The 24,152-nt window shown below is 32.8% G+C and overlaps 1 protein-coding gene across 3 annotated transcripts; it reads right to left on the bottom strand.

The window, feature by feature from the left end:
• Positions 1-273: 273 nt before the first annotated feature.
• On the bottom strand, positions 274-22,113 carry LOC145129768 (uncharacterized). Of its 3 annotated transcripts, none has more exons than XM_079064572.1 (7): positions 9,814-9,915; positions 7,609-8,577; positions 5,677-6,576; positions 5,074-5,223; positions 4,377-4,483; positions 941-1,087; positions 274-713 (listed from the first exon to the last, which is right to left on the bottom strand). In XM_079064572.1, the coding sequence occupies exons 2-7, from the start codon at positions 8,557-8,559 to the stop codon at positions 308-310; spliced, it is 2,661 nt and encodes an 886-aa protein (XP_078920698.1). In that variant the 5' UTR covers positions 8,560-8,577; positions 9,814-9,915; the 3' UTR covers positions 274-307. The 3 variants fall into 3 exon arrangements, 2 of the variants coding, with proteins under 2 accessions (XP_078920698.1, XP_078920699.1); XR_013717653.1 differs by lacking the exons at positions 274-713; positions 941-1,087; positions 4,377-4,483; positions 5,074-5,223; positions 5,677-6,576 and adding exons at positions 11,766-11,813; positions 11,908-12,792; positions 21,460-21,528; positions 21,705-21,800; positions 21,891-22,113 and having other exon boundaries at positions 8,467-8,577; positions 9,814-10,833; XM_079064573.1 differs by lacking the exon at positions 941-1,087.
• Between the last annotated feature and the right edge of the window lie 2,039 nt (positions 22,114-24,152).

Here is a 24,152-nt window from a genome sequence, read left to right as displayed (position 1 = left end):
GATGATTCATTTATACAATGATTTTGTTGTTATTCATTAAAATTGTCATAAAAGTGATTTTTTTCTTAATTTACTTAAAAATGAATCATAAAGATGTTTTTTTGGGAATTTTTTCTTGTGAATCGTCTTACAAATGAATCATCTAATGATTCATTTATTTTGTTCGTCAAAAAAATATATAGAAAAAAAACTTCTTACCTTCCTATCAAAAATTTCCTTCTTACCGGATATATATATATATATATATATATATATATATATATATATATATATATATATATATATATATATATATATATACTCACTCTTACATGGGCCGAAACTCAAGGCCACATACAATAAGGCCGGACATAGTTCCTTCATAACTAATCAATCTCAAATTCACATGAAAATGATCATCTTTGAATTCATGATTTAAGTTTAATTTCCACGCCTTAACCTCCATCCATCCATCTGCTCTTTGTTTTGGAGCTTGATTAGTATCATGTAAATTCCATGGTCTTGGGGTTCTAAAGTAAAGAATTTCAGCCTCTTCATCAGACCAGTGGAGTAGATCTCGTACTTTTACCGGACAATGCAACCCGTGACATTTTTTCGAGATCTTGAACACAAGGTAACACACATATTCTATATCTCGTGACAACATTTGATTTTCAATCTTGCAATTGATGCGAAAGACTTGTTGTGGTAAAAGCTCAATCACCTCTGAAAATCTGCATATACACATATCGTGTGATTGCATACTTCTTACTGAGTAAAAAATTGCATAATTGATGCATAATTGATTTTATAATCCAATAAACAAGTATAGAATTTTTAATTATGTATAGCTTCTTTTATGATAATGAATGAAGAATGTAAGGACAAGTCATTGTCTCTCCACGTTGCAAAATATGCATGTGAGGTTTTGTTGCGGTTTTTGTACTTTAAGTTCACATACAAAGGTTTACTTGAAATTTTTCTCGGATCACAAAATTTGAAGACTAAATAAACCCCATAAATGACATTTGGTGATAAAAATTGCATTCTTGTGTTGATTTTGATCTTCAGATTCAATATGTCTAACATCTCAGCTACTACCTGAAACCTGTACATGTTGTAAGATATTAGTTACAGCTTCTATATTTCCCAGCATACACACTTCAACTTTTGAATATAATATTTCTTTCCACCCAAGATAAATGGAATAATTCCAGTTATTTGGATAAGCGGTTGATCAGATTCTTTGCTTTTTTGTGTTTGGAACACCTTGTCTACATTAAATAGAAAAAGCCCAGCGGGGTATCTAGGGAAACACACAAAGTTTACACCAAAACACCAAATCTAAAAACAATACAACACCAACCCTTACAAAACAGGACCTAACAACACCAAATCTAGAACTATAGTATTGTACAACTCGAATAAGTGGCGTTTTTTTGTAGCCATTAAATTAAACAGGACCTAACAACACCAACCCTTACAAAACAGGACCTAACAACTGATCCATAATTTTTGCTAGAAATGCTTTTTGGGAAGAGTGTTTGTTTTTTGGAAGAAAAAATACTTCAAAAAGACTTTTTGACCTCTTCTCCAAAGAGACCTAAAATCTACACTTTTTGACCAGAAGACATTTCTAACGTAGCTTTTCTTTCACACGCCTCCATCTGTTTTCCCTTTCATCATTCCACCGACAAGTTTTCCTAGCTGCCGCCTCCACCGCTCCACGCCGCTACCTCCGTCGCCCCCCACTCCGCTTTTGTTGGGTATATTCTACGATTTTCTCTTTTAATTTGAGTTTTTCCCCATTCTTGTATATTTGATTTTCGTTGGGTATATTTTTATTTAATTCGAGATTTTTCAACATTTCTTGTTATCTATGTTCATGATCTTAAGTTCTGATATGGGTATTGCGTGATATACATTGTAGTACTTCTGTGGTATATGTATTATGAACTTAGGATTAACAAAATCTTCAAACCATTGTTGAATTTGATGATGTTGAAATCCTTCTATATCCACAAATGTAACTTGTTACTAACAGGAGCCTAAAGGCACCAACATTTGTTGACTGCCATTTTTGTTTAAAAAAAAAAAAAAATCAAACTTCATAAAAACCATTGATTTTAAAGTACATTGCCATTCTGGAAACCATCAGAGTACATTGCTATTTTGGAAACCTGAATAGCTAACTGGATTGCATGATATTTTGTGTTTACCTCAAATTACCCTTGACTTAATTTGGTCCAGTAACTTACAATTAGCTTGTTTCTAAAAATGATTTAATTTAAAAAGATTTAAGGGGCAATATTATAGTAAATTGAAACCTAATTGAAGTTTATAAAAAAAACAACTGTGCAACTCCCATGATGACAATTAATGGCTACAAAAAAAACGCCACCTTAGTCTAATTTTTTCCGAGCGGTGACAGATATTCGAGCACTCTAGCAGAATACTATTAGTGTACAAGTTATTCATGATGTTATGTCTGATCTATGGGATCAATTGGCTCTTACAGAATCTGCTAAGTTGAAAGCATTCAGGCCTTAAATTGCTAGGAGAGAAAAGAAACGTTTAGTTTAGTTTAGTACTTGATGGTACGTATTATGATCTGACTTTGAAGGATTAATTACATGGTACAATCCTCCACCGTACTCTACTTCCTATTGTTGACTCGGTTGTCCATGAATTGATTGTTGAGGAGACTTGTCTCAAGTCTCGACTTGATAAAGGGTTTAAATTAAGCATCTACTACCCCTGCTGCTGTTTTTGGAGTTCCAAGTAACATACCCGCAGGTGACAAACCAATCTAGACTAGGTCCTAAAGTTGCTTTTGATGAATGTGTCTTTTATAAAAAGAACCATTAGAAATCTCAATGCCTAGTGTTACTTAACAATGAAAAAAACAGCAACGTTCACCACACCAAAACAGACCATCTAGACATTTTAAGCCACTCTTCTACTCCTGCCTCATTGGCATCTCGTCCACCATAGTTCAATGCCGCTGTTGTACCTTCTATAGAGACTGATCCTCATGCTACCACTACGTCAATGTCCGCCGTGGAGACTCGGTGTTTTGAGAAGTTCAGAGAATTCCTTGCTTCCAATCCTGCTTCTATGTCAACATTTTAGGTCTGTGTGTCTTCATCAGTACCTCACCTCAGGTATTCCTCCATCCTTATGTATGTTGGATTCTGGTGCATCTCATCACAGGTTACCTTATTTGTTATCTTTTTCTTCTTTGTCTCCTGGTTCATCGGTTTCTGTTATGTGATTTATGTTTATTACTCTGTTAGTTCTACATCTATACCTATACCTATAGAGGGTGTTATTTCTATTGCTATCCCTCATATATCTCTCATGTCTATTATATTCTTAACTTGCTTTAAACCTTGCTTCGGTCATTCATTTGTGCAAAAATGGTTATTAATTGGCTGTTCTTTTCAGATTCTCTTTGTTGTGCAGAGGATACATGGTCTTGAAGGGTGATTGGGATTGGTTGTAGGTAAAGAAAAATCTATGTCGATCAGATCAAAGAATTTGATATTTCCGCCATATAATTTAACTTAGAAGTCAAGTAACCAAACCTCCAACCAACCGAAAATTCAGCTCACACACACACCATGAAAAAAACTCAAAAAACAGTTAATACAACCTAATCCTGGAAACTTTGTCTTAACAGAAATGACTCTCATGCATGGAAAAACCATTTAGCATAAGCATTAACTCGCAGAACTTTCCATGCAAGAAAATTGGAACCTATCCCAACTATTTTCTTAGCACAGATGAGTATGTTTGATACTTAAGTTGTCAAACATCCACATCGAATTACATGTGCTATCGTGTGATTAATGACATGTTTGATATTTTTGTGAGTTAGAATGAGCTTTTCTATGAAACAATATGGTTCTCACATCCATGTCTTCAAGAAAAAAAAAAAAAAAAAAAAACTTGAACTCGAAACCTAAATAGTAATAGACCTAGCTTCGTGACGTTGTGCCTTATGTATCTTGGCAACAAGTTACAAGGAGTTTTATAAGATGTCGAAATGCATCGTAGAAATTACATACTTCCTTATCATACTCTATCTTTACAATAGGTAACTTACTTTTCAGGAATCCCAATATCGGCTTTTCTCACAATCTAATTTACTATAAATATTTTTTCATTTATAGTTTGTCATGTGAATGTTGAGGTAAGTTTAATAAACTATAGTATTAAACTATAATCACGACAGAAGTTCAAGATAGCCTATCAACTAATTTTGTTGATATTATAATTAAATACTTGTCTTAATCCAAATAGAAAAGAAACTAAAGTCAAATTTAGAAAAAGAGATGGCAATAAACACATATGAACATAGACATAGACATAGAATGATAGAAAGAGAGTGTAACCTTGATTCTGGAATGGAACACCATCTATGTAGAGAAGGGTTTATGTAGGAAAACGTTTTGGCTGATATCATTTCATTTCTTTCTCCATTATCGCATAGTGTAAGCAACTGTGATTTAAAAAAAAAAAAAAAAAAAAAAACAGAACAAATCAAACCAGGTTTCTATAATTATGTGTAAATGAATGTATGATTTGGGACTATCCCTCACAATAATATGTTTATACATCAGGATACTTGGAAAGAAAAGGTCCACATGGGACCAAAAGATCCACAAATAAAATAATCAATGCGACTAAGTCTTGTAAGAGCGTAGACATAGTTTATGGCAAGCAGTTGTCATCGATCATGACCAACCGTACTTAAGTCCTGGAGTTAGAGGATCTTATGTAATTCAACTATTCAAGATATGCTCATAACCGGTGGTACCAGCCTCGCGGAATCATGTTCCCGGTGGTAACAATGAGTTGCATCCGGCGCCACTGTTCATTACAACCATCAATTGGGATTTAAACACTATATAATGGAGTGGTCTCATGTTCAAATTCAACAACCTTCAACCTTGGGGTGACCAGCCGTTCAATAAAAATTCAAGATATCATGTACAAGTGGAAAATTTTAATGAAATTACATAAACCACGAAAAGATGCATGCAAGAAATGAAGAGAACACAAAATGACCTAATTAAGTATGAGAATTACCGTTTTGCCTTCTTGAAGGAGGATTCCGTTGGAGAGAATGTCGTAGAGAGCCTTTTTCTTTTCAGTTAAGTAGATCTCTCGAGAGTTTGACATCTCGATTATTTCTTTATAGTCATTAGGCAATCTGGGCTCCCATATTTCATAATCCTCCTGCATATTATTTAAACAATAAAAATGGTCACATTTAATCCGTGAACTCATTTTCATTTGGATATATTAACAAGTTTGGGCTAGTTCACTTGGCTAACAATTAAGGTGTCTAACTAGGAGTTTCTAACCAGGAGGTCCTGGGTTCAATCCCTGGCAAATGCTAATCCCGCCGTTCAAAAAACCAAAAAAAACTTAGGTATGTTATTTATTTTTTTACTTTAAAAAATAAAGTAATTAATATCCAATAAAAATGGTTTTCAAAATGTTATCCTTCTTGCTTGGTTATGTCTTAATATCTTTATATTCTCTCTTTATTCTCATGAAAAACAATTATCTGGTACTCGTTGGGATCATAGAAACTTTTTGCTTGGTTATGTCTTGATATCTTTATATTCTCATATCTGACGTACAGTAATTGAATGAAGACAGTTTTCTAAGAACACAGAAACTTACTTGGGATTCTAGTGCTTGCTTAAGTTGTAGTAGCACCTCGCCTGTTGTTGGTCGTGCTTCTCTCTTATCATGTAAGCATTGGTAGGCAATCATTAGAAATATAGTCAATGACTTTGGTGCAATTTGTTCCTTTATACCCTCAAACACCATCTCATCAAGTTTTCCTTCTTTGTACTGGCGTTTAAAGATTTTGGTAAGAATCTGAAGTTTGCCATTGACGTTTTCCATAATTAATCTTCCTGACAAGATCTCTAGTAAAACAACGCCGAACGAATATATATCAGATTCTTTCGTTAAAATACCTGTTTCCATGTATAGTGGACCAATATAGCCAATCGTGCCAACAACTGATTCAGTTAAAATATCCACATCCTCATCTATTTTACTTATAAAGGAAAGCCCAAAGTCTGAAATTTTTGCTTTCCAATCATCGTTTAGTAAGATGTTAGAGGATTTCATGTCTCGATGCAGCACAACCTCTTGTGTCACACCACCTCCATGAAGAAAATCCAACCCACTCGCAAAATCAATGCATATCTCTAGCCTTTTCATCCATGTAAGACCATCGTAATTCAAGTACATATCGAGACTCCCTTTAGACGCATACTCGAAAACAATGATGACTTCACCTTTTTCAAGGCAATAGCCTACAACACTGATAACATTCTCGTGTTTATACTCCAAAAGAGTTTGAAACTCCTTAATAAATTCGTTTTCTCCCTGGCCAAACTTCCTATCCAGCCGCTTTACAGCAATGGTATTATGGCCATTGGCATGTGTAATTTCTCCTTTGAATACACTTCCGAATCCTCCTTTTCCAATCAAGTTATTACGACTGAAATTCTGTGTGGCCAACTTTATGTCCTCAAATGAAAATTTGAGGTGGTCCTTGATGTTTTCCTGTGAATCGTTAAACACTCGATCAACTCAATAATTCAAAAATAAGCTGCAATTCTTACTTAAAGTACAGTTATCCTCTCGATCCACAGCAACTTTATCTCGATTTTTTGGTGGCATATTAAATGTTGATTATTGAAATAAAGCATATATACATGTTAAAATAATGAAATATGTTGAAAATAAAGAAACTAATAAAAATAGAGATACAATAGATAGTTATATTTTAAATGTTTGACAACTTCAAATCAACTACTCCGGTAGTTGATTTTTATTAAGATTTGATATACAGTTTAATTAGAATATTTATCCCAATTCATGAAATATAACTAACTATATATCCATTAATGAACTAAGAATTACACATAATTTGGAATTTTTAGGTGCCTAAAAGTTTGGAAAATGATTAATCGCTAGTTTACTAATTAATATATTTATTCCACAGATTTATTTACGATGTCCCCATATATATAAAAGAAAATATTTTTTATTGAGAAGTTTTCAAAATTTATGTAAAAAATCATTAGTATAATCTTATTATACTTTATGAAAATAAAATCATTTAAACATTATATTAGTGATTTAATATTTTTGGAACATTTGTGAGCTATTAAACATTGTATTATTAATGATGAAAAATCCGTAATTAAACAGGTTATAAGTTGAGAATTTCTAGTAATGTACATGTCACTCATATATTAAATTGATTTTAAACCCGGATAACATACACAACTATAAGTTCTTAATATTTTAACAGTCTAATTACAAAATCCCTATATATACATGCATACATGCATTCCACTGTGTGACCCTCCGTCCGTACATGCATGTATGTATACATAGTCACATATATATATATATATATATATATATATATATATATATATATATATATATAGTGTGTAAGATTTCTCCCTAAATTTTTCATTTTTGTTGGTTATGTATTTTAAACTAACACCACAATTAATCTTACATTACTTTCCGAATAATAATGAACTTAACTAAAAAACGTTATATATTTAAATAATAACTTACTTGAATATATAATGCTTCCTCAAGTTTCCGGACGATGACTTCTGGTGTTAGACGATGGGTTGGAGTTTCTGTCAGACATTGATATGCAATTTTTAAAAATGCATCCATAGAATCTTCATTTGTTCCTCTGTTTAGAGTTGTAAAATTTCCATGAATTTCTTCCATTAATCTAGGATCTATCATGTCCTTTACCGTTGCCTCATTAAAGCGTCGTCGTGCAATGGGGCCAATCCCTTGACTATTTTCGATTGTGTAAATTGGATCATTGGCAAGCCTCCCAGAAAGGACCTCAAATAATACGACGCCAAATGAGTAAATATTTGTTTCATTTTCCAAATATACGTGTATGCCTGCAATCTCTTTTGTATAAAGAGCATTCAATTGTTGATCCTCAGGGTGGATTTTGGAGAGCCCAAAACCAGCTATCTTCGCCTCCCAATTCTCACCTAACAGAATGTTACCGCTTTTTATATAAAAGAGTATCATCCTCAGTTCAACATCTACCTTCTGGTGAAGGTAATTCAATCCGCGTGCTACATCGATGCAGATCTTTATACGTTGCACCCAAGTAAGATTAGTCAAGTTACAGGTGCTTCCCAAATAATCATCAAGGCTTCCATTAGAAGCATGCTCATAGACAAGTATCATATGACCATCTTCCTCACAGAAGCCAAGAAGAGAGACTATATTGGGATGCTTACAATTACTAAGCATTTCAATTTCTGCATGGAACCTTTTTTCTCCTTCTTTATTCAAAATGCGTTTTATAGCTACAATGCTGCGTTTTTTGGGAAGTTCGCCTTCATTCTTCTTTTCAAACGACAAGAACTTTTTGCTATCAAAATGGTCAAGTTCTGCTTTGTACAGCTCTCCATTGGCGCCTGACCTAATAAGGTGTGTTTTAGCAAAATTGTTGGTATTCGATAGTATATCAGTGAGTGGGATCTCCATGTGTTTTAAATTTCCCTCCTGCAAAATTGTCGTTCAGTTAGTATATATGCTAGTAAGGATAAGAATGAAGTTACAAAAATTGTTTCGTAGTCTTTTGACACGCCTATAAATAGCAATAGGCGACTATCATTCTGTCGGATATTTTTTTATAACTTTTTATCTAGACAAAATCCAATGGTAAGGGCATCCACACGTTTTTTTTTTACTTTGTCTTTCACACATTATATTACTCTGTTCTTACGGGCTTTTTAGTCCGTTTTTTACAATTTTATTTTTACACATTCACTTTGCTTTTTTTTTTTACAACTTCCTTGTAGCATTTATTTTAAGATTACATGATAAATTGATATGAATATACTAAATGTAAAAAAATGCAACTTAAGTGTAAATAAATTTAGTTATACAACATAATTGCACCATGTAAAAACAAAGTTGTAAAAATGATATAAAAACAAAGTTGTAAAAAAACAAAATAAAATAATGAAGCAAAAAAATAAATAAATAAATAAATAAAAACATGTGAAAAAGAAGTTGTAAAAACATATGTTAAAACAAACTTGTAAAAACCATGCAAAAATGTGTAAAATTATGTACAAAATGAAGTTGTAAAAACATGTTTCATTATGATTTTTTTTATTCTAGATGTATAGTTTGACAAAACAATAAAGGGAAAATGACTTACAAGTCCAACCAAGTTTCCAAACAATTCAAAAAAACCCAAATCATGTTTTGTCTGTTTGAGAAAGCCCAACAAACTTAACATTTTGTCTAAAAAAAACAAACGAAGTTCCAAACCATTTAAAAAACCTCAATCGTGTTTTATTTAAGTTCGTTGGGTTTTTTTTTAAACAGACAAAACATGATTGAAGTTTTTTGAACGGTTTGGAAACTTCGTTGGTCTAACAAGTTATTTTCCCGATATCATTTAAGCCACATCATCTGTTTCTTTTCTTTGACTTCCATATAATTGTAACTTAGTTAGGCTTTTTTAGACAAAAGAAGAAGTTCGTTGGGTTTGTTTTTAACAAACAAAATATGATTGGGATTTTTTGAACGATTTGAAAACTTCGTTGGGCGCGTAAGTCATTTTCCCAAACAATAAACTCATTATTTATGGTTGAGTCATAAAGATATGTATAAAATTAAAGTTTGTCAGTTATGTGTTTCAAACTAGCATCTTAAACCTTATTCCTAAATTTCTTTTAAACAGATAATGAAGGAGAATTAACCCTACTTAAATGTTTTAGGACTTACTTGAAAAGATAGTGCTTCTTCAAGTTTCTTGATGACGACTTCTGCGGTTGGACGCTCGGATTACGTTTCTGCCACACACTGATATGCAATTTCAAAAAATGCATGCACGGCATATTGATTTGGTCCTTTAGTTAAAGTGACAATGTTTCTATCATGAGTTTCTTCTTTCCATAACCTAGGATCTACCATTTCCTTTATTGTTCTATCATTGAAGCGCCTTCGAGCAACATGTGCAATCCCATTGCTATTTTCGTTGACGTAAATAGGATCATTAGCAAGCTTCCCGGACATCACTTCAAATAAAACAACTCCGAAAGAATAAATATCTGTTTTGGTATTCAACATACCAGTCTTCTCATAGTTTGGATCCATATAGAAATCGGTGCCTGCAAGAGTTTCTGTAAAGAAAGTGTTCACTTGTTGATTCTCTGGGCGAAATCTGGAGAGCCCAAAATCTGCAATCTTCGCCTCCCAATTCTCACTTAACAAAATGTTATCACTTTTTATGTCACGGTGTATTATCCTTCGATCATCCTCTATCTTGGTGTGAAGGTAATGCAATCCGCGTGCAATATCAATACAGATCTTTATACGTTGCAGCCATGCCAGATTATTCAAGCTACTACTGCTGCTTCCAAGATAACTATTAAGGCTTCCCTTAGAAGCATACTCATAGACAAGTATCATATGACTACCTTCCTCGCAAAATCCAAGAAGAGAGATGATGTTGGGATGCTTACACCTTGTAAGCATTTCGATTTCTGCATGGAACCCTTTCTCTCCTTGTTGGTCTTGTCTAATCTTTATGCGTTTTATTGCAACAGTGCTGCGTTTCTTAGGACATTGGCCTATATTAATTTTCTCTTCTAATGGCAAGAAATTTTCACTATCGAAATGGTCAAGTTCAGCTTTGTACACCTCGCCATATCCGCCCGACCCAATCACGTATGTTTTAGCAAAATTCTTGGTGGCATTTTCTATATCAGTGAGTGGGATCTCTAAGTGTTTTATGTCTTTCCCCTGCAACATTGTGATGAGAATGAAGTAAACAAAAAACATTTTCAGTTTTTCCAAATAAATAGAAAAATAAAAATAAATATCAATGCTTTTGTTGTCGGTCGTGTTAAACAATATTGCATTATATATTGTTATAGAATTGGTAGCATTACTTTAATGTGTTGGGATACTAAAATTGATTGAATTTCCTATGAAATTCAGTACTTGGAGTTGCGGGATTGAGGTTTTACATAATTGTTTATGATTTAACCGTTTATAATGTGAGTGATTGGTTGAGATATATATTAATGTCATAATCAATACATTTTAAGCCCCGTTTGGCATATATAAGCTAGCTTGTTGTAACTTACTTTGGTAAAACCACAAAAGTCGCTTATGTTAGCTTATGAACTAGCTTATAAGCTAGCTTTTGATAAGCTACTTTGAAATATCTTTTAATAAGCTTATGGAGCTTTTCCAAAAATATTAAATATATACCCTTATATATATCTTTTTTTTTCTTTTAGTTATATATCCAAATGTCCATTTATGTCATTTTACATTGCAATCTAGCTTATAAGCTACTTTTTACCTAACACTAATAATTTATAAACTAGTTTATCAACTACCAACTAGCTTTTCAGCTAGTCTGCCAAACAGGGCCTTTGTATATGTTACAAGCTTTTTTTTTATTATAAGGGAACGTTATAATACTATAAAGAAGATCAATTTTATAGATCATTTTATTCCCAGAAAATAAAATTGATGATAAATCAATTTAGATACATGGAGCACCCACACATGTTATGAGATTTTTTAAATCCAAGGGACTTTGAAGTAAATGAAAAAAATAAAATAGTAATTTTAGTTAGATCATAAATGTATTACTTGTATTCTCTGTTAAACTTTGTTTGATTTATTTAACAGATTACCTCAAACCAAAAGAAATGAGTTACCTTTAAGTTCTTGGAAGTTGTGCCTTCAAAGGAAGCCTTTAATATCAACTACAATAATGCCAAATAGTTTAATTAATAAACACGAGTTATTATACATAAAGAAGTGAATTGAAAGTGGAAACAAATGGCTGGATGGTCTTACACGATTTACATGTTTCCATTGATATTCCAACGCTTTCTCAAGATTCATGACAACCTGATTTATGTTTGGTCGTTGTGAGCGCTCTTCTTTCAAGCAATAGTACGCTACTTCTGAGAAAATTTGAAATGAGCGTGGGTCCATTTGTTTATGTAGACCCGGATCGATCATAACATCTAGTCCCCCCCCTTCATAGTGGGATTTGGCAATTGGAGCTAATAGCCTATTATCCTCCTCATCTACGGCTTTCTTTCCGCATAGTACTTCAAATAAAACTATGCCAAAGGAATACATATCCGACTTGTGGGTCACACTTCCACTCTTATCGTATACTGGGTCACGATACCCCAGCGTACCACAAACATCCGTAAAACAAAGATCATTCCTTCCACGTGATGCCTGTTTCATTGAAAGTTCAAAACCAGATAACTTGGCTTCCCAGTTGGCATCTAATAAAATCTTGGAACTCCGGATATCACAATGTATGACGCTAAAATCGCGTCCTTTATCATAATAAATGTAACCCAATCCATGCGCAACACCAACACATATCTGCAATCTGCGCATCCATGTGAGGTTCGGATCTCTAAGAAATGTGTCGAGACTTCCAATGGTCTCATGCTTGTAGATGATGATCTTTCCAAATTCATCATTGAAACCAACTATGGAGACGACATTATTATGCTTGAGTTTAGAAAGCATCGAAATCTCCTTCAAAAACTCAACGTCTCCATCCCTGTGTACATAATCAAACCTCTGTGCCACTATATCAATCAGTTGCCCCGACCGCAAGAGTTGTCCTTTGTAAGCCTTTCCCAGATCACTTCCTTTAATGAGATTTGCATCAGAAAAGTTGTTGGTGGCAGATACAATCTCTTCAAGTGGGATCTGTAAGTGAGTAAACTGTTTGTCAGATGATGAAATGATGTGCTTATAAAGTAAAAAAAGAGATAAATCAAAGAGGGGGTTATTTACATAAAGATTAATAAATCATATCTTAATGATTGATTTTTTTTACTAAATCGTAGCTTAAATAGAATCATTACTTGATTAAAGAATTTGGTCACAGAGAATCATTGTTGTTACACATAACTCAGTACCAATGTACGAAAATGATTTTCTAACACCATCAAACAGTCACTGCACTGTTTCTATGGTAAACGTCCGTTAAGGTTTACTTATACGAGAAGGAGCAAAAGGACTTAACAACATTACTGACTGTGTTGACCTGTAGTAATCTGTTTAGTAGTGAGTCAATAAATCTGTCAATAAAGGGGAGTTCTGTCGTTTACCAGAAGAGTCATCTACATGCAAGTATAAATAGAAGGTCAAGGTTGTTAGGATGGTTATCTTTGTTTGTAATTCAAGTGAGATCACTGCGGAGAGTTTTGGCCTCTCGAATGCAAAAGGATTAGGTCTTTATATGTAGAAAAATAATTGAGTCATTTTTTTTAAAGCTAGTTTATAACCAAATGAGTTTTGTTGAAACAAAAAAGCCAACAAACCACCACCATATGATGACAATTTTACAATTGATCCCTGCCGTTTACTAAAAGTCTCATGGTGAGGACAACTATGAAAATTTTTACATGCTTGGTCCATGTGGTTTCTAAATGTTGCCTGCTTGGTCCTTTTGCTTGACTCCATTAAAAAAGAGGAGTTAAGTTGTGAAATGACTAATTTACCCCTCCTTTATTCATTTAATTGCATCTTCTTTTGTGATTAATTGCTTTCAAAGAAACAGAACAACCAAAGTCAATGATGAAGAGAGTGGGGTCATCGTTGAAGTTTGAACGGTGGATGGAGAGGAATGGATAGTAGGGTGGGGGTAGGACGGGGTATTGGGGATGAGTGCGTCTTAATAGTTTAATAAATTCTAAAAAATACAATTAAATGAAAAAATAACAAAATAATTAAGAAGGGGTAAATTAGTCATTTCACAACTACTTAAACCCTCTTTTTTAAGAAGTCAGGCAAAAAGACCAAGTGGAAATGTTTAGAAACCACAAGGACCAAGCGCGTAACGGTTTTCATAGTTATCTTCACCACACGACTTTTCGCAAACATTTTGCCATGAATGAATGTGTGTGTGTGTGTGTGTGTGTGTGTGTGTGTGTGTGTGTGTGTGTATATATATATATATATATATATATATATATATATATATATATAAGGTAGGTTATAATGTGGATGGACAACTATTGTGCGAACGTGTGGACAGTTTTATTATATGAGAATTACTACGAGAATAAGTTGTTTAGTAATGTAAATATGTTCAACCTCACAAAAAATTTTATTGCAAAATAATTAAATAAAATACAAACACAACACTCAACCAACAATGGACAATACATATCAATATAGCATTATAGCAGAGAAATAAGGTGGCTAGTAGAAATAATGTGTCGTTTGGTTCGTAGAATGTTTCTAAAGGTGGCGTTTGGTTCGCAGAATGTTTCCGAATGAATTGGAATTTATCAAAGAGTTGGAATACGTCATGAATTGGAATCCAATTCCATATTCTGTTTTGGTTGGCCGGAAATTGAATGAATTTTATTTCAATAATGTAAAATAACATAATTACACTTCTTATTTTTTTGCTTTATGGTACATTGTTTTATAATATATATATATATATATATATATATATATATATATATATATATATATATATATATAGGTTCAATTGTTTAAAATATTTATTGTGTTATTGTATGCATAAATGTGGGCCAATCAAAAATTAAAATATAAATAAATAATTAAATAAATAACTAAGGGTAATTAGGTAATTTTATAAACAACTTCCCCAAATACTTTCTTATAATTATGCTAGTTGATTTTAACCTAATTTATCCCCTTTTATAAACAACTTCCCCCAAATTCATCGATGAAGGTGAGAAGGAAAGCACGAAGCGACTGCAAGGTCCAATGGATGTCGATCGATTGCAGGCTAAGGAAGCGTCTCCGGGGTCGACGAGACTGAAGCAACGAAGTGAAGCCTGTCATCGTTACCAACGCCGAGGGGCAGAGGACGACGCCATCAGTTGTGGCGTACACGAAGAACAGAGATAGGTCTACTTGGTTATCGGATGCTATTTGCTTTAAGAACACATCAGAGCTTCTGGAGGATTCAAGAACGCTTTCGCCAAGAGCAATGGCATTTCCAACACCATCGGTATCGTTCTCTTGTTCATCTTCCCTGTCTGGGCTATAATCGGGTTAATATTCTGAGATGTTTTGTGCTTTTTGTGCATTCGATAACATGAATCCTTCGATTGATGTGTGCATTGAAGGTTCGTTTGTATTTATGTGATGTGAGTCTTTTTTTTCTTTGATTCGAATTCGCTAAAACAACTTCTTCTCAGTGAAAAGATTTTCGGGAGGAAGATGTCGGAGGTGGACGAGGAGTCTAAGCAGATTTCGTATACGGTGGTGCGTGACGAGAACGGAAACGTTAAGCTTGATTGTCCTGCCATTGAAAAACAGTTTGCTGCAGAAGAAATTTCAGCACAGGTACACCAGTGCTCCCTCTACCTCTTAATTTGTAACAGAAAGATGTTTTTGCCCTAATTTGGTTTCTCTTGTTGCTTCTCTATTATCAGGTATTGAGAAAGCTTGTGGACGATGCTTCAAAATTTATGAATGATAAGGTCACAAAAGTTGTTGTAACAGTTCCTGCTTATTTCAATGATTCCCAAAGAACAGCAACAAAAGATTCAGTTTCTGCTTATCTTGTTGATTCAATGGATGATATTGGTGAGATTCCAATTCTATTGGAATGGAATCACGAATTCTAATTCTGTTGCAATTGAATTACGAATTCCAATTCTGTTGGAATTGAATTACGAATTCCTGTTCTGTTGGAATCACAGAAGTTGATGCTTTAAGAACAGGCCATAAAAGTGAAAGTGATTCTAAGCAACATTATTCTTTTAGAATGTTTAATCGTTGTTAGATTTTGATGTTTTCTTTCCCGTTTTGAAAGTTTTTTTAGTTTTATTCTTTAACAATAAATGTAATTCTTAACAATTGTTACCCGTATTCTCTAAGAAATAATGTATTTTTTGTTTTTATTCTTCAATTGATTGTTCAAGAATTTGTTATTCTACAAGAAGTTTTTAAATTCATGATCAAGAAATAGGTTCAAGAATATTTTTATTATTTATGGTACAAGAATATTTTTATTTTTGAATATACTCATAAACATATTCTGTCAGAATGTCCGAATTAAAAAAATTATACTTCGTAAAATCGGATTTTTAAAATTAATAGAATCTATGATCCCTTAAAAAATGCAAGTTTCCTTTATTAAATCTATATTATTTGACTAAATTACCCTTCTAATTAATTAAGATGATATTTTTCAATTATATTTAAATCAATAATATATATTAATCACTTTCTTAAAATAAGTAAAATTGATTGGCTCATATTTATGCATACAATAACACAATAATTAGTTTGAATAGAATAACCTAGGCCTATATATATATATATATATATATATATATATATATATATATATATATATATATATATATAGTAAATGGTGGTGGTAGCGGTGGGTGGTGGTGACGGTAGCAGTGGTGGGTGGTTACAGAGGTGGCATAGGTTGTGAGGGTCATTTTATTTTAGAAAATAGGGTTTTCATATGTAGTGTTAAAAATATAAAAGGGTAATATGGTGATCTTTCATTTTCCTTGGTGAATTAGAATTTACTTCCTTCCTTTTCTTGATAGAATGAACTTTCCCTTCTTGATGAAAAGTTCATCTCATTTAGGATTCCAATTCCTTCTCAAAAATTGAACCAAACATGGGAATGTGGTGGATTTAGATCCCAATTATCCGTAATTCCATAGGATTCGAGCCAACCAAAGAGTCCCTAAGGGTATGGAGCTGGGCTTTATAGTGGTTTGGTTTGGATTTATGGCCCCAATCCTCATTCCCGGAATTAATTGCAGCAATCTCCTCATCCAGTTTACAAAGCTCAAAGAAAAAAAAAAGTTGTTGAAACATTGGTGGAAGCTATTGTCTAGATATTGTGGCTATCTAGGAATGGGATTATTTTTAGAAAGGCAAAGGTCTCTATTGGCCTGTTTGTTGTGACTAGGGTCAGGTCCTTGCTAGTTGCAGTCTAGCGTGTGTTGGGGTACATGTGGATTTTTTCTTTTCCCGGAATTGGACCATTTTGCCCCTGGGTGTTGTTTCAGTCCAAATGGGTTCTTATTGGTGCAGCTGGTCCTGGAATTTATTTGGTTGTAGTTCTCAACTTAGCCCTGCTCTTTCTTCCCTCCTGGAGCCTGATATTCTTTTATTTTATGACCATTTTGCCCCTAAGGATGTTGGTTTTGGACTTTTGTTGGCTGCTGTTGCTTTATTTCTCTCTGTTGCTGCAGAAAACTTTTTTCCTTCTCTGGGGTAACTTTGTTGCTGGTCTTTGGTCTGTAATTTGACCACTATGCCCTTGGGGTTGCTTTTGCCTTAGTTCTCAAATCTCAATTGTTTTGGCTGGATTGGTGCTGTTCTGTTTAGTTTTTTTTAGCTTCAATCCATTTTCATGTAATATTTTGTTTATACACTTTGTTTTGTTCCAGCTCCCCGCTGGTTTATATTTTTTATATATGTTTCGCTGTTCTAAAAAAAACATCAATGTTGCAGGTTGGAAACGTATTCGCAAATTAGTAATCCTCCAAATACAAGTTAAAACAACCAAAAGCCAAAATAGATAAATAAAATAAATAAGAGGAGAAAACCAAGAAAAGCAAACACATAAAAAGACGTATAACCGGATATGGCATTATAAAATTTTAGCGTGTGCTCTAGAAATCGCCATTATTTTTAGGCCTGTCGAAGTAATTTAAGAATGAGATCTAGGGTTCTTGCAGGAAAGATAAAGCAGCCAAAGAAAACAAAGAGATGGATTAAAATGGTTTTTTTTATAAGATTGAGATGTTAAGGAATTGTGTTATGAGTTGTTGAAATAAAGACTAAAAAGAAAGAAAGAAATTGTTTTTGGAGAAATCCAAAAACTATACCTACCTATAGCATAAGACCGGTAGGTATACTATCACCGCACACTGTGGTAGGCTTAGGTGGACATTGCGGTAGGCGGTAAGCACCACACCGCTAGGGTGCGAGGAGCTACGGTGACCCAACACAAGGCTACTTCACCGTAAGGGTGAGTATTTGGACCTCCGGACCGAACCTGGAAAGTCTCAACAGGTCCGGTCCAAGGTTCATCCATTTCTGTAAAACCGGTTTGGTCCAAGAGCCAATCGGGTCCGGTCCAAATGTTCACCCGTACTTCACTGCATGCTTTTTTTTATATTTTTTCTTTTTTTTTTAAATTCATTTATTATATATATATATATATATATATATATATATATATATATATATATATATATATATATATATATCAAAATTCATTGTATTTAATTCCCTATAAATAAAGTATAATATATTAATATAGATATATTATTTATGCATATTTGAATATTAAAAAGTGTAAGAGCATCCACATCGCAGGCTGTCAATATCTTTTGCAACCCCACATACTTCATTTTACATGCTACGTTGACTAACTCCTTTCAATATTAGAAACGGCTTGCAAATCATATTTAATATTAAAATAATGTTTCTCTTTTAATACTTTTCCACTTAATCATGTTTTTATTACATTAACATATTAATATATATAAACATTGTTTATTTTGTTTTCCAAATTTCATTTTATTTGTGTTTTATGTTAACTTCAATTAAATTTAATTATTATTTATTTAACAAATATTAATAATTATAGTTTATTTAAAAAATATAATTGTAAACATTAAATTAGAATGAATACAACTATTTAATTTAAACGTAGACCATAAAATACATAAAAATGCATGAACGGGTTGAACCAGTGGTAGAACCGATTGAACCCGGAACCGGTCATCAGATCGGTTCAACTAAAAAACCAATTTTTAAAACAATGATATATACCTCCTTTCTCAATTAAAAAATATTAATAACTATTATCTATTTAAAATATAAATGATCATAAACATATTAAATTAAAAGAAATACAATTATTTAAACGTAATTGATAGAGTGCATAAAACTGACATCATTTTCCGTTTAATAACATATCGAGTTGCATTTCATACAACTTTCTTTGTTGTTTTGACAATGTTGATGGATCATTTCTAATAATTTCATCGCTAGTTTACTCTTTTGACGTCCATCTTTTTTCATATCGTGGTCTTTCAAAGTTGTTGTGTATTCTTTCATTATGTTCATTTTTTCCATCTCAATATTAATTTGGGTTTGCATCGTGGACTATTTGCAAAGAAACAAGAGGCGGCTAGGAAAGATGTTGAAAGAGCGTTTGGCGTATTACAAGCAAGGTTTGCTATTATTAGTGGACCATTGCGTATGTGGTGCAAGGAAATAATTGGAGAAATAATGAGAGCTTGTGTTATTATGCACAATATGATTGTGGAAGATGAATGTGATTCATATATTCGTCAATTTGATTATACAGATAATGATGTTAATTTTAATATAGTTAGGCCTGAAATTTCCCGAAGTCGTCTTCCTTCATATGAAATATATCTTCGGAGCCATGCAAAAGTCCGTAACAGATCCATAAATCACCAACTACAAGCTGATTTGATTGAAGAGATTTGGAATCGATTTGAAGACGAAGAAAATGAGGAATAATATTATAATATTTGTTTTATAATTCATGTTTTTTTGTAACGTCTTAGTATTTAAATAATTAATAAAGTAAAATAAATTTAATATTTATTATTATTTTGTTATTTAATTTTAAAAATATTATTTTAATTATTATAATAAAATTTATGTTTATATATATATATATATATATATATATATATATATAAAGTAATTGTTGATGTGGCAGTGGGGACCACTTTTAAAGAGATGAGTGTTATTGCACTGATGTGAGTAGTCATTGCAAAACTAATGTGTCACAATTGAAAGATTAATGACATTGCACTGATGTGGATGGCCTAAGGGGAGCAAAAGGCGACAAGAGGAGGGTGAAGAGAAAATGACGTGGCGATGAAGTGAAGATAAAAAATGACCTTTGCAGTTTCTTTTTCCAATTTCTGCATCATTTCAACAAGGGAATTGATTTTTCCAAGGCTATTTTTAATCCATCCACGGATTTTCAAAGTAAATGGACAATTATGTCCATTTAAATTTAGAGAAATTGAAGAAGAGAAAGATATCATGTCTAATTATGGCAGTGGCAATCCTTCTTCCTCATTCGACATCCTTCTTCCTCCTTCAATGAATGATCTCTATTTTTTTCCTCTGTAAGTATATGATTCAATTAATTCCAAAGATAATCTTCACAATGTATGATCTATTTACAGCGTATGTGTTTGATTATGACCTGTGTTTGTCTTAACAAGCCTCTAACAAATTCATTCTGGCAACGAGTCCAAAACTCTTAACATTAATATCTTTCTATTAGTATTTCTCTCTCTAGTAGAAGATTTATAAACAGTCCTTTAACAGCTACCCATTTTAATGCTACTTCATTGACTTTTTCCCATGAAGATCTTGAAAAAAATCTCTACCATTGTTCCTCCACAAGTTAGATAGGTTTACTCTAAATCCCTCCTTACCCTCCACCTCCATGATTATTATTTCGTCAAACATCTTGACTAACAATAATAGGGAACTTATTCAAATTTCAGATTATGTTCTCTGTTGTTTCTGAAACTGAGAACTTGCAGGTAAAACAACTTGACGAAATTTCCCGTTCACTTGGAATACTTACGGGGTAGACTTAGGTTCACCATCGAACTGGAATACAATTCACACTCATGTTCAACACACACTAAAATGAAACTGAACCAATTTTTTGAAATTCTAGTCATCAATCCCAACCTAGCTGTCTCGCACCACCGCACATCCTCGATAACAACCACCACCCGCAACCACCTCTGATACCAAACGCAACCTCACAACTCTGGGAAGCGTACCAGTTCCAAACCAACAAATCAGATTAATCATCAGACTCGAATAAATCTCAGTCTTCAACACGCCCGAGTTACCATTGGCAATAGAACTGATCTTGACGAACGTGGAAGGTTCGTTCTTGAATTTAATCTTGCAATAACATGTCGAAGGTGGAATAGTTATAGCGCCACCACCGGTGGACTTCGATAGAGAGAGATAAGAGCGAGACAGAAAGATTACATGCTGGAAATTTATGGGATATTAATAATAAACATGCTATAATTAATCTCTTGGATAACATGAGGGTATAACTGTCATTATACTATAAATTTCAGTGGATGATAAAAACTTCCGGTGGAAAAATCACCTCCCTTTCAACAAGGGTGTTGTTAAATAGACCTTTCATGGACATCTTTATCAAATTAACTACTTATAAGTTGTTTTTTCAAAAATAAATATACAATGTCAACAAACAAAAATAATTAAATAAATAAGCATGTTGTTTATATGGTAAGACCCTTTCAACAAATATCTTATTTACTAAAATAACCGAAAACTCAAAAAAATAATTACCTTTAAGTAATTGATTGACGTCGTTCCAATTTCTGAGTGTTCCTTTGATAGAAGCTGCTGCGAATTTGGCTGGAAATAACATGGATGAAACGAAAAGGGGAAAAGGGAAAGAAAAAAAAAATGGTTTTGGACTATAGCATACCAACAAAAAATCTAATTCACTCTATTTTCAAAGAAAAAATCCAATTTCTGTATCATTTGAACATCGGTTTAAGATAAATTTTATTTACTAAAAGATTAATTACCTTCGAGTGATTGGCTGATGTACTTCCAACTTCAAAGTCAACGCCAACTTCAGCTTCGACTTCTGAGTGTTCTTCTGACATAAACTGGTCCCAATGCTGTTGAAAATAGCATAACGAATTCACAGATTATTATGATAAATAGATGAAACAAAAAGGGGGGAAAGAGAGAAAAAAAGATGGTCTTACACGATTTCCCGAAAAGATGTTGAATGATGGTGGACCCATTTGTTCCGATTGATCAGAATCAATCATATCATCTAGTTTTTCCTCTTCATAACGGGACATGGTGAGTGAGCCAATAACTCTTTCTTTTGCAAACGAATGTGAAGGGACGAATGTGAAGGGTGAGAATGTTGAATGAGAAGGAGAAATATCAAGTATTGTATTGATGCGTGTAGAATAATAGATCTAGAGTGGATAACCATCCGCAGAACATATTTGACATTTTGATAATTGAAAAAACTAATGTGAAAATGACTTGGGAACATAATTAATTTTTAAGTTCAGATCTAGTAATTTTTTTTTTTTTTTTTTTTTTGACAAATTTAGATAACAAACTTGTTGGGAGTGTTCATATATGACCATTATGACCGGCTGTAGCAAGCTACATCCTATTTATGTATTTATTTTTTATATATTTAAAAAAATTGATAGACCTTACATATTTGTATTTTAGTGCTCAATTTAATTTGATTTAATAGTTAACTCAGCCTCTTGTTCTTTGAAAAAAAACCTTCCACTTCAATTGATATTTTTTCACGAAAAGCAGCCATGAGATAACAAATCCAGTGTTTCGCTAAGATTTCGAAATAGTGGTCATGAATTCAAGTTGATTCTATTTTCTCTCTTCCTTAAAGAAAGATGATCAAACAATTCCCAATCATGGTCCTTGCGGATCGGATCATCCCTATAATATACATTGTATCTTCATCTTTAGTGCGTGAGGAGATATAAATATGTAAGGTCTATTAATTTTTTTAAATATATAAAAAATAAATACATAAATAAGAAAATTAATTACGAAATAAATTAATAATGGCACAATAGTCTTTTTAGGTAAGACAAAGACCAAATGCATAACAAAAATAAACAGTAGGGATCAAACGCGCAACATAAATAAACAATAGGGACCATCCGAGTTAAAAAAATATGTTAGGAACCAAAAATATAAATTCCCCCAAACCACAAGGACCATTTATGTAATTTACTCTTACTTTTCGTTTTGTTCGTATTTGGGTAACTATTTTTTTTTGTATACATCTAGGTAACGAACTTGTTGAAAATGTTCACATCTAGGATGTAACCTGCTACAACCGGTTATAATGATCATATGTATGTGAACACTTCCAACAAGTTTGTTATCTAGATATGTACAAAAAAAAAGTTATCCAAATGTAAACTTACTGAAAAGTTAATTACACTCTCATGTCATTTTCTCAAAATTAATTATCTTTATCTTAAATTAATTTATTTATTTTATTCATATAAATTAATAAAATACGTGTTTGGTATGGGGCATTTCCGAATTCTATCTTTTTGTTTTGATAAAACACTTGATTTAAATACAAGATTTCGTTTGGCATTACAGACTTTTAATTTTTAGTTTAAACAAAATCTTCTAGTATAAAAGCTATTTCTTGCTAATTAACTTTTAGAATCAATTTTCATAATTTCTCTTAAAATTATATTTATATATTTATCTTTTTTAGACAATTTTCATTTTATGTAATTTTACACATTTACTTTTGTCAAACACTCATATAAAAAATAGACAAAACTGCAAAAATGGTCTTTGTGGTATGTCTGAGGTTTAATCCAAACATCGATTTTTTTGGTTTCGTGATCCTTTTGAGCTAGTTTCGTTGCAGATTTGGTCCCTCGGTAAATTGAAATGACTTTAATACCCTTGGGGTATTTATTTTCTATATTTCTTTCATTTTTTGTAATCTAATAATTAATTATTTATTTTTAAAAATAAAAAAAATAAGAGGTCTCTCTCTCTCTCTCTCTCTCTCTCTCTCTCTCTCTCTCTCTCTCTCTCTCTCTCTCTCTCTCTCTCTCTCTCTCTCTCTCTCTCTAAAAAAAAAAAAGGTTTGTTTTTCACCATTCCTATTTTCTTGGTTTGTTCTTGTGTATTCATCCTTATATTTTGAATCATAAGAAACATACTCCCAAAATCTCCGTGAGAGCTCCACCCAATTAGTTCCTCCTTCACCACCCTCACCTTCGTCGGTTAATCCCAGCCAAACACCCCTTGCGTCGACAAGTCGCCTTATCGATTGCAACGACCTCCTCTCTTCTTCGATCTTCACCTTTCTTCCCCTCCCATCAAGAAAGTGCCTGTCAAGAAGCCCTCCAATGTTACCCTCCACTGTTGCTAAAAAAGAAACAAGTGTTTTAGTTATTGGTTCGTTCTGAAAAAGAAACAGGGGATACGAAGGACACCCT

Source organism: Lactuca virosa, chromosome 8 (assembly GCF_052849685.1).
Source record: "Lactuca virosa cultivar CGN04683 chromosome 8, Lactuca_virosa_CGN04683_v6, whole genome shotgun sequence".
Classification (NCBI taxonomy): domain Eukaryota; kingdom Viridiplantae; phylum Streptophyta; class Magnoliopsida; order Asterales; family Asteraceae; genus Lactuca; species Lactuca virosa.
The sequence above is the reverse complement of the archived record's forward strand: the minus strand, read 5'-3'. Positions and strand labels throughout refer to the sequence as shown.

Excerpts from the sequence above, each read along its gene's own strand:
- LOC145129768 (XM_079064572.1), bottom strand. The coding sequence starts at position 8,559 with ATGGAGATCCCACTCACTGATATACTATCGAATACCAACAATTTTGCT. Across the intron at positions 6,577-7,608 it reads AGGAAGCATTATATATTCAA|GAAAACATCAAGGACCACCT; the intron begins GTAAGTTATTAT and ends AACGATTCACAG. Across the intron at positions 5,224-5,676 it reads AGCAAGCACTAGAATCCCAA|GAGGATTATGAAATATGGGA; the intron begins GTAAGTTTCTGT and ends AATAATATGCAG.